Source organism: Pipistrellus hanaki (assembly GCF_964339955.1).
Source record: "Pipistrellus hanaki genome assembly, chromosome: 3".
Taxonomy (NCBI): domain Eukaryota; kingdom Metazoa; phylum Chordata; class Mammalia; order Chiroptera; family Vespertilionidae; genus Pipistrellus; species Pipistrellus hanaki.
Window position 1 is genome coordinate 11314265 of NC_140505.1, and position 12018 is coordinate 11326282.

Genomic DNA, 12018 nt, shown 5'->3' on the forward strand with positions numbered 1-12018 from the left:
TTTATTTTTATATTTTTGTTGATTTCAGAGAGGGAGATAAAAATATCAATGATGAGAATCAGAGTGGCTGCCACCTGCCCCCTCCTCCTTTCTGCCTCCCCCACTCTTACTGGGGATGGAGCCTGCAACCCAGCCATGTGCCCTTGACCAGAATTGAACCTGGGATCCTTCAGTCAGCAGGCTGACACTCTATCCACTGAACAAAACTGGCTAGGGCCATATGCATAATTTTAATATAAGTAAATGCATACACCAACATTTAGGTGAATGTTTTCCTATTATAGTCTAAAGTTGTGATGTTTTATTAGCTGTAAATAAGGACTCTATAGTTACATGATATAAACATTTGTACATATTTCAGGCATTTAAGATTAACAAAAGAAATATGCAAAATTTACATGTTAGGGTGCTCATGAATTAAATAAGAGAATTTAGGGGCTAATAATGCACATATTGGCATCATTTAAGTGTAACTTTTTTTAAGTGTAACTAGCTGACACTTTCCTACTATTAGAAAAATATATTATTAATTATATTATTGGTCTGACCCAATATAGCTTCTTGCTGAAAGATGAAAAGCATCTTGTTTTCATATTTAAACTTAACGAGCTCTGTGGACTCTGAGGAACATTAAACCTAGAGTTCATTGAAATGTTTTGTCCCTAGATGCTCTAATGTGTTTGCCCCTATCATGATGTTAAAACACACTGTTTAATGTCACTGACCTCAAGACAGTATGTCATGCCTTGTTTAGAATGACCACTCCCTTCATGTAGCCTTAGGATGGTTCTCATAATAGTAAGAAAGTGAATACTTGTCAATCTCTGTAGTTATAAAATTTAATCTCTCCAAATCACCATACTTGCTGACAAGGAATATGACTTTATTTGCAAAAGAAAATTACAGTAAAGACACAACAGCATTGGGCTTTCTCATGTGAATACCTAATGCAAGGAAGAGTGTGCTGAGAAAAATGAAACATGTTGTTTATGTTATTATAAAATGAAACTCTTTTTGATAGAATTTTATATTAGGGTTTTTCTCTAAAACGTAGTAGAAGAGAAATATTTTAATCCTATCTGGCGATTGTTACACATATATTTTTAAGGGAATCTTTAATACAGTGCATCTGGTTGAAAAGTGACTTGAGAGAATATAACATACCACACACAAATTAATTTTTCAATTTAAATTGTTTGGCAAAGGTAATGATGTCATATATCATAGATGTGACTTTGCACATTACATTCTGAAAGCAAACTACATTTGAGCCAATATTTGTTTTTGGAATTTTGCCCTTAGAACTTAATAATGATTAGTCTCAAGACAGTTTATTTCCCTCTAGAATCACTCCCCTCAAGTAACTATTGCCTATACAGAATTAATAGCTTTTTAAATATTAGAATTCTGAAAACCAACCAACCAACCAACCAACCAACAAAAACCCACTGTTTTTATAGTGGCAGGTATTGAATGTTCATAGATTATATAATTTAGGCTAGAAAACGTTTGCTAATATGGGACAGGGAGGTTCTTTTCACCTGGATCACAGTATTTGAGAACTTAATAGTGTTCTGATTAAACACTATTAAGCTTTGTAGAGAGAACAAATACGTGTTAATATCATTTAGTGAACTGCACACTAACTGAAAAAATTGAGAGCTTTAAAGGGACAAATACAAATAATTATACTTAATAAATAAGTGTTCATAACATTTGGCAAACTCCAACTGTAACGTCTGTTCTGCATGAACTTTAGGATGTGAAAATGCTCAATGGATTGAGATTGACAGGTCAAGTGCTACCTAGTAACAGGCATTAAACCAGTGAGTGTGTTCCCTTGTTGCGCTTCCATAAATGCTGTTCCAATACTAAATGTATCAATCTTTGAACAGGAACTAGGGGAATTAATACGGTTTTTAATAATAGATTTGGAGATGAGTTTAGCATAATTCTGAATATCATCATGTTTTGAAAAGAGAGGTTTCATACTGCTAGCACTGATATTGATTCAGGATTGAACTTAATATGCTCCTGTATGCTTTTATATTTTCCATTCTTTATTGAATTTCATACGTACAAAATAAGTAAATTCTGTGGATGTACATCGGCTCCTATTTGAGAATATAGCTAACAAAGTTGTTTGTGGTCTATTATTTGGATCTTAATAAAAACTAGATAACAAAGCCTAATGAGGAAAAATAAAAAGTTTATTGGGCTGTTTCTAATTCCTTCTTTGGGTAGCACCACAGAAGTAAAAATTCAGGTTTGAGGTTTAAAAGTCTAGCTACAAGTTCTTTTTTCTTTTTTGGCTTTCAGCTTGTAATATTTCTATAAGTCAGACAAAATTTACATTTCCTGTCTAATTTACAGAATTGCTGTGAAGGAAAAAACACCGTAACATACGAGAAGGTGCTGTATAAACAATCAGAAACAGGGTATGCAAACATAATGTTGGACTCCTATATCTGGTTTCAAAACAGCTTCACCGACTCACTCCCACGGGGTTAATTCAGGGAATGAGGTTTTGATGGAACACGGGGGAAATGCAAGGTTAGTTCTGTGATTCTAAGCCTGGATTCCTAGATGACACCTCTGAAGTTGGAGAGAAAAGAGTTCTTAGTTCGGGTGCTGCTTCCATTGCCGATGCCTTTGAGGCATGTTGATTTAGCCATGTTTGCTTTAGGATTATAAATGGAAAGAACCTGCCTTTCCCAGGTTAGGCATCAGAGTTGTAGGTACTAGTCACCGAGCTCCCTGTCCTGCACACCTTACTCTAGTTAGGACTAATTAGAACAAAACACTATATAACCATACATATCCTTTAGCTTGAAACTGCAATAAATGTAACTTTTCAGAACATGACATATTCTCATGCATATATCTTATCTCTGTACAGCCCTAGGAATTTATTAACACACACTTCTTAGTTTCCCCTTAGTGATGCTGCGGTTTTCCTTACTAATAAGTGAACATTTAAGCATGAATTGACACATTGCCATTTATTTCAGTCCTGGAGCACACACTGAATAGGATGATATGCTTGAAAAACACAACAGTTTTTCCTTTGTTCTTTCCAGTGATAATATTGAATTTAACCACACATTTCTATAAATTAAATTCACTGGGAAATCTCACATTTATAAAATTACACAAGAATAAGCTACATTATCACAATCAACATGGAAATGTACTGAAGAATTCAAAGTAGAGTGTCAGGATCACTTTATCTTCATGGTACACTTTCACTTTCTGGAAATCCCACTTGGCTTCATTTAATTAAAAAGCTGAAAAAGAAAAATTATGGTGAGTGGAAGTAAGGAAAACAATAGCTGTTCACCCCCTTCTAAAATAGTACATATAAATATAACGAAAAATGTCACAATTACATTAATTCACCTCATTTTAATAGTCATATGAGGTAATTGTGCTGAATTAGTTCCTGTAATGGGGTCAGGCTGGGACTAAATGTAGGTCAGTGGTGGGCAAAGATGCTGATAAGAACTTAAACTTGATGGTGAAGTTTGGGTAAAACACACTATTTCTGTGGGTCACTCTCATTGTTGGCTAGACCAATGGTTAATCACTCAGACTGGCAATACAGGGGAAATAAAGGAATGGACTGAAATAAAGTGGGTAATTTCAATGCCCTAAATATTACAATTCACTTACATAATGTAAACAATTGATGATTTTTATGAAATATATAATTTCATTATATTGAACCTGAAAGAAAGTATAATAAAATTATCAGATTCTGATGAAATGGTACAAAAAACTCCAAGTCCTAATGTTAGTAAAGACAGGTTCTTGGATTCTAGTTCAGATTTGTGTGACTTCAGAACCAGAGCTCTTAACTAATATACAAAATTATATATTGAACTTGAACTGATCTTCTGATTCTAAATACTATTTTTCCATGAGTCTTAAAAACAGGAAGCAAAGTGATACAATTATGAGGATGCTTCTTGTTACTTTCCTACTTGAGACTTGATGTGTCATAAATATTTTTACAGAAATATTTTGAAAACTTCAGCATGAGTGAAAATGTCTGTGGAAAATATTGGAAAAGTAATTACCCATAAGTGAACATTATCATGTATTGCTATTAGCATTTTGCTCTTCTTAGTAAATAGGACAAACCCTTAAATTAATCTTTATTTAATACCCAAAATAAATTCAGTGCTACCAGTGAAATAGAAATTTTTTTTTTGAACTATGGCTCAGATGGTAATTAGATCAAATTCTTAATATTGATGTTTTGCTGGTAGTTTCAAGAGACTCAGGAGTCCAACTAAATTCATCAAAAGGTTCAGGGAAAATCTGTTCTTCACTCAACTCAATCATGCAAACAAGTTACTTACTCTTAAGTGTAAAGAAAAATCCTGGTTAGAGAAATGTAGATTAAATATTAAATATAAATTAAATATAAATATTTCCATCAGAATTATAATAACCGTTAGCTTTAAACATTTGAGTAATTAATACTATGTGCCACTGAGTAATTATTACTATGTAATGGCGATGTGCCATTGATTTTACATGCTTTCTCTCCTGCAGTCCTTACACTAAGCAAAATACATATGTAAAATTTTTCCATTTACAAACGAGAAAACCAAGGTTTAAGTTAAGTAACGTGTCAAAGGACACAGCTAGTAACAAGCAGATCAGGGATTTAAGTCGGGAAGTTTAAAGACTCAAAAGACAATCTGGGAGAACTGAGTGATGGTATGAAACAATGATGGAGGGGGTAAAAAGTGAAGACTAAAAATGTGGGGAAGATGTATGGGCATAGGATAACATGTACAGTAGACCTTTATCCTCTTCAGCATAGAGACCAGCAAAAAAATAGCAGTATGAAGTACTGAGAAAATGTTCAAGGTTTTGTGAGGTTTAAGAGACAATAAAAATGACATAAAAAGATCACTCTATGTAGAGAAGAAACTAAGACAGATTAAACAGAACCCAAAATTGTGAGGGAAGTGAAAAATTAGTTTACAAATAATGATGGTCATGATTCTGGAGACTTTACTTGCTCTTTTTAATACTCTTGTTGCCCTGGGAGCTCATGTGCTTGACAACTCCTGTACCCTGCAGACAGGATTTAAGGGAGATGACCCCACAGCTCAGACAGGGTACATTTCTCCACCCCGAGTGCATTTATCTTTATGTGCGTGGGAAGAAGAGAACTGGAACGGAGCCTCTGCCATGTGAGAAGAGAGGTGGGGCTGAAAAGGCTTACTCCTCCACTAATAAAGCACCACAGGCAGATCTCCCCGTTACAGGATTAGTTTTGTCCCCCAGATAAAGCCGTGTACTGCTGCCGTCACTGAGTAATTAATAATATGTGCCACTGAGTAATTAATACTCTGTAACACAAAACCATCTTAAGATAACTGCATAGTGCGCATTGGGGAAGAGATGTAAGGTCTGATGAGATTTAACTTTATGAATGTATCACTAGTTGCCCTGACTCAGCAGTTTTAACTCTGCAGAAGGAAACAATAGGCCCTTTGCTCCCTAATGAAGAGAAGAATGGATAAGCTATTAGGAGGACCTCACAGAGAAAGGAAAACATTTATTCTCTTAAGGGAAGCTGAAGAAGGAATATGCTCAAGAAATAAATTTGTGCCCGGTTCATGAAATGACCAAGTATTATCTTGCTCACCAATTGTATTAGGTTTTAGTAAAAGTCTAAAGTTTGGTTATAATGAGGTGATCTGAGAATGAATTTACAATAACTGTCTACCTCCAGTCATGACAATATGTTGGTGGAAATTGAGATATTCATGACAACTCTAGTGACCAGAGATTATTTAGCATTTAATTTCCCTTTCAAGTTGGCTTTTCTTATTTGAAAAAGCTAAAACTCTGTAGAATTCAAAAGATGATGCAAAGTTTAGTAAAAAAAACTTAACAGATTATATGAGAAAAAAACTGAAAATGCAGTAAGCATGATAGGTAATCTAAAAGAAAAAGAAATTTTGATGAATTCAACAAAGCTTAAAACCCATTTTGTTATATGGATAAGCACACACACACACACACACACACACACGGTGATTTGAGAATGAATTTTCAACAACTGCCTATCTCCAATCATGACAATATATATATGAACATCTTTATAAAATATACTCTGGTATATTTTACCAGATTTATAAAGTATATTTTATAAAGATGTATACATCTTTATAAAATATACTTTATAAAATATACATCTTTACAAAATATATTCTTAAAGTATATAAAATATACTTTATAAAATATAATCTTTATAAAATATACTCATAAAATATATATGAACATCTTTATAAAGATACCATGTCTTCTATCTCCTTTGTATAATCTATGCTGAACACATAGCAGTGTTCACACTTGCTTAACTGAGTTTAAAATTTCTGGGAAAATGAGTTATTTACATCACTCCTTGAATATAAATTAACCATTAAAATTCTGTTTATTCTGTCAGTTAAGAATGAATACAGTCACGTTAGTATATTACCTGTAAGGATAGCCATGGTACTTGGAACGAAATATGGAGAGCAGAAAGCTGAAGAAGAAGACCACCAGACCCAGTCCCACCAGGCAGATGACTAGAGAGACAAAAGACACCATCAGTGTCTAGATACATGCAACCCAAACGTCTCCATTTAAAAATGCATTCAACAATCACAGTGTACTTACATCAATAGCTCATGGCACACACAGGTAAAACAAATCAGATAATCCAAAATACAATGGATTCACTATTTTTCACATTCTTCCCAATGAGCTGGAATGTTTTGGTTATGAAAACAACCGAAGTGACTGATCTAAGTATTCTAATAGTTTTCCTCTTAACAGAGTTCTACATGTACTAAAATGCCCCAGGAAGTAAAAACCACAAATGAAATTATTCCCTGTATTATGAAGCATAAATTCTATTAGCAGAGACATCTGCATTATTGGAATGCTAAATAGAATTTTATTATCATTGCCAGGACTGGTTTGGCGTCGGCCTGCGGACTGAAAGGTCCCAGGTTCGATTCTGGTCAAGGGCATGTACCTTGGTTGTGGGCACATCCCCAGTAGGGGGTGTGCAAGAGGCAGCTGGTCGATGTTTCTCTCTCTGTCCCTCTCAATTCCTCTCTGTGTAAAATCAATAAAATATATTAAAAGAAAAAAAAAGAATTTTATTCTCAGGGCCATGAAGTATTTATGAAAAATAATTTTAGATTATTGCATCAGTAAAAGCCTGTTAAAATAATTCATTATGATGTATAGAAAGCTAAGAATAAAAGTTTGGAGAGTAAAAGGGAGTATATGTGGTATGGTATTCTCAAAATAATGGCCTAGAAATCTGTTAGTTTTTATTCAACTCTATAGTAATATCATTCTCTCTTGAGTACAAATTAAGCGCTTAATAACATTCAATTGTAGTCTCTGTGACATTTCATTTCAAACAAGACCATATAGATGAACATCCAAGGAAGAAAAAAAGGTGCTCTATATCACAAAATGAAAAATTCTTTAAAAAATATTGTAGAATATCCAAATATGCTAGACACCAGGCACTAGATGGAGCATGTAAAAACATAGCTAACATAGCTTACAACATGTCTTACAATTAAGTCTTACTAAACCCAGTAAAATGGTGTTTTACTTTATACCTTCCTACATTTAGTACTTTTACCAAACACTTCTTTTCCTTTTTTATTTTAAAAAGCTTTTCAGAAGCTGAATAAAGCTTTTCACTCCCTTTGCCACTCTTAGTGGCCTCATTTGAATATGCGCAGTGGGAATGAGGCTCAAAATATGTGAACACATAAAAAATATTTGATTTTCTGTGGTAGAACAAAATAATGCCACCCAATACTTGTATAGGGATAAGGGAGAGGAATTAAATGGCTGGTGAGGCATTAGTAATTACTAAATGAATCACTGTAGCCCACTCCAGATGACATACTTGTAAGAAGTAAATGCTGACACAGGAGCATTCCAACCTGGTCAATAATGACAGTGGTTGTATATTATATCAATCCTGCTAGAATAAAGAAATAACTTAAAAATATAATCTCTCACACACAATTTGGCAGTAGGGATTGGAGAATCCTATATAATAAAAGCCTAATATGCAAATTGTTCCCTAGACAGGGAGTCGGAGAGGGAGTTCGACCAGGGGGTGGGGCTGCCAACCGCCCTTGGGCCCTTCCCCCCTGCTTCTCCACCCCAGCCGGCAGCGGTGGCAGGCAGCTGGGAAGGGAGGCCCTGGCTAGCAGTGGTAGCAACTAGGGACCCTACCTGTGCACAAATTTCATGCACTGGGCCTCTAGTTATATATAGAAATATCGACCAAGAGAGAAAAAGTTGGAAGTATTGGTTTCATAGACATTGTGTGATTAAAATATTAATACAGATTTATTACTATTAAGCCTGATATGATAGGACATATGGTAGTATATCATCACATAAGAATTTGCCTCATAAATGTTATTTATCAATCCTAAGAGCATCACATTGTTTATCCAGATATATCATGAAATGATATATCTGAACAATGCTTAGCTAAACAAAGTAACCTTTACTTCACTTCTATATTTCTTCAAAATGGTGTATAAAGGAAATAATGGAAAATGGTAAACTGAACTGTATATTTCACCCAATACATTTTAACACTTAAGATACCCAAGTGTTCAGAAATCACTATGATGTACTAACAATCATATTACCCTACCTACAATCCCATAAAGGAAGTAAGTTTTTTTATTTTAAACTAGAGGCTCAATACATGAAATTCATGCATGGGAGGGTCCCTAGGCCTGGCCATCCATCGGGGCTGATCTGAGGGGTAACCGGCAGGGTGATCAGGGGGGCTCTGCCAGCACCCACCTTGGCTGGCCTCAGGCCTCCGGGTTGGGGGCAGGTCCCGTGTTGAGTGTCTGACCCTGGTGGTCAGTGCATGTCAGGATGAATAGTTGTTCCACTGGTCATTCCATTGTTTGGTCTATTTGCATATTAGGCTTTCATTATATAGGATAAATTATTCGTCTTTAAACTTCTGAATAGATTGTTAGCCTTTCTCAGGTACCTGTGCTCCTAATACACAAATTCTGGGTTTTAAAAAGGGCTCAGAAATGCACACCTGATTCCTGTGGCATAAGGACCTATCATTTGACCATACATCTCTCAGGCTCCCCCACTGCCTGGTAATCCAGGGACTAGAGCCTCCATGGAGCTGGGCAGAGCACCCTTAATGAGGGTGGACAGAATTTCTCCTTTCTCTGCAGTTCCACAGAAAGTCACCCAATACCATTGGAATATAGTTTTAATTATTTGCACACATTTAATAGAAGAGTAAAAAACACTGCAACCTTCCTCAACCAGAACATTTCGTTAGGAGTTTGTTTACAAAGGACTTTTGTATTCCCCATTTGATTTAAACGAATCTTAAGTCTAAAACAAAATTACAGAAAAACAACAGAGAATTACTTCGTCTTTTTCCAACATCTCCTTTGGATGTTGCCGCTTCATTTAGAAGAACCATCCCCATGGTGATAGCAGCATCTATAGTAATTGTCAAGGAAAAAGTAGCAATAGATCCAAATAAGACAAATTAATTTTTTGGGATCTGAACACAATGTTTTCTATAGTAGGACACAAATTACAAATGCAAACAGAGGTAAGTACAACTTAATCTAAGCTGATAAAATAAATAAAATTATCATTTTGTATTTAAATCTACCTCCATTTAAAAAAATACATTTTTATTAATTTCAGAAAGGAAGAGAGTTAGAAACATCAATGATGACAGAGAATCATTGTTTGGCTGCCTCCTGCACACCCTCTACTAGGGATCAAGCTTGCAATCCGGGCATCTGCCCTTGACTGGAATCAAATCCGGGATCCTTCTGTCTGCAGGCTGACACTCTATCCACTGAGCCAAACCAACTAGTGCTAACTTGATTTTTAAAATGTATAACCTAAAACCTTGTGAGATTTTGCAAATAATTGAAATGCTCTTAAATTCTAGAACCCTCACAGCATGTATGCTTTATGTGGACTCTCAAAACCAATAATGACATTTCACATTATACATAAAGACAGTATAAAATCACAATGACACATTACATTAGCAGTCATAGGAAATTATAATATATTCAGAATAAAACCAACCAAATTTGGTCAGAAGTCTAAAGTACCTGTTTGTAAGTTTGTGTCTTTAAACAATAGCTGTCTTAATCTCCATTGCCTCCATCTCCTGGTAACCAGCATTTATTGTTTTAACACATTTAGTTTTCTTGGATTTCACATGTAAGTGATAGCATGAAGTACTTGTCTTTCTGTGTGTCTGGCTTATCCCAGTGCACATTCCGGTTACCTGCAGGTTTCTCATATATGGCCTTTATTTTGCTAAGGTTTGTTCTGAGAAAGTTAGTCAGCTGAGGTTTTTTATCATGAAAGGATGTTGTTGTATGATTTTCTGTACCTACTGATATGAGCATGTAATATTTCCTTTCATTTTAGTAATATAATATATATCACACTTATTGATTTCATATGTTGAGCCATGCTTCCATCGCAGCGTACTTGGTGGGCGGTGTACAATCCTTTGTGTTCTTGAATTTGGTTTGCTAGTATTTTGTTGAGAACTTTTGCACCTATATACATCCGGGATAGTGGTGTACCAGTATAATTTCCTGGGGTGCCCTCTATGGTTGTGGTAGCAGAGTAATGTTGGCCTCCTAGAATGAGTTTGGAAGAGCTCCTTACTCCTCAGTTTTGGAAGAATTTGGGAAAGATTGGTGTTAATTCTTCTTTAAAGGTTTGGAAGAATTCTCCAGTGAAGTTATCTGGTCCTGGAAATCTGTGTTGGGAGACTTTTGATTATAGATTCGGTATCTTTACTCATTATCGGTCTGTTCAGATTTTTCTATTTCTTCCTGATTTGGTCTTGATAGGGTGTGTGTTTCTAGCAATGTATCCACTTCTAGGTTATGTAGCATGTAACTATTCATAGATTGTCTTATGACTCTCCTTATATCTGCAGTATCAGTTGATCTTCTGGGGTATTTTTTGTTTTTTTTGTTAGTCTAGCTAAAGGGTTGGCAATTTTGTTTATTTTCTTAAAGAACTTCTTAGTTTCTTTGATCTTTTCAATTGTTTTCCTGGTTATATTTCATTTATTCCTGCTCTGATCTCTATGAACCCCTCTGAACGGAAAGTTCATATCCATAAATATGTATATAAAGAAATGCAAAACTTGGTAACCTTTGTACATATAACCCAAACATAGGAATTTTAAAGCAAAGAGATGCCTAAATACAGGCTGTGCACAACCCCCAATTAAAATACCTTATTAGAAAGCAGTAGGGTCAGAAAGTATGATCTCATCCTCAGAATGTTTCCTGCAAAAGTACTGAGAAATGAGCTGTGACCCTACTTTAAACTTGATGGTTAAAATTAAGATATAAGAATTAAACTAAAATGGCTTTAAACTCACCAACCCTCCCTCTTTTATTTTAAAATACTTTTTAAACTTAAAATCTTTGATTATTGAGAATTATTGGGCTTAAGTTCCATAGTATCAAAGGAAACAAAAGTTTAAAATTAAAAAAAATCTACGTAATACTTATCATTTGAGAAAAATAATTCACATTTATAGATGGATTAATTTTTAAACAGAGGAAAAAGCTAGATGCTCATTTGTCAGAGTTGATGTGTAGAGCTTCCTTCACTGGGTGGATGCTGAATAATTAAGGAAAGCCCCTAGAAATCTGGGAAATATTCTATGTCTAACTCTTGGATAATAGATGCTTTTCTGCCATTACAATTATGGCTGCAGCCAAATTGGCACAACATTGAAAGATTATATGAGATGTCAGTATATAGTGGATAAACTGTAATGTTCCTGAGACTTGTTCTATTGTTCTGAGATTAATGCATACACACACAATCTAGTCCAGGTATTACTTTGCACGTTTGTATTAATATCGTAGTAATATATAAGGTACTTCAACCACTGCACAATTTCTCTGC

General features: G+C 34.9%; 1 protein-coding gene across 1 annotated transcript in view; it reads right to left on the reverse strand.

The window, feature by feature from the left end:
- Positions 1-862: 862 nt before the first annotated feature.
- The window catches only part of TUSC3 (tumor suppressor candidate 3), a 98267-nt gene continuing 87111 nt past the window's right edge, over positions 863-12018 (reverse strand). Inside the window, exons 8-10 of the mRNA XM_084877021.1 lie at positions 9472-9546; positions 6506-6596; positions 863-3287 (exon numbers count right to left, since the gene is read on the reverse strand). Coding sequence (XP_084733147.1) covers positions 3272-3287; positions 6506-6596; positions 9472-9546 — 182 coding nt within the window. The 3' untranslated portion in view covers positions 863-3271. The remainder of the gene's footprint in view (positions 3288-6505; positions 6597-9471; positions 9547-12018) is intronic.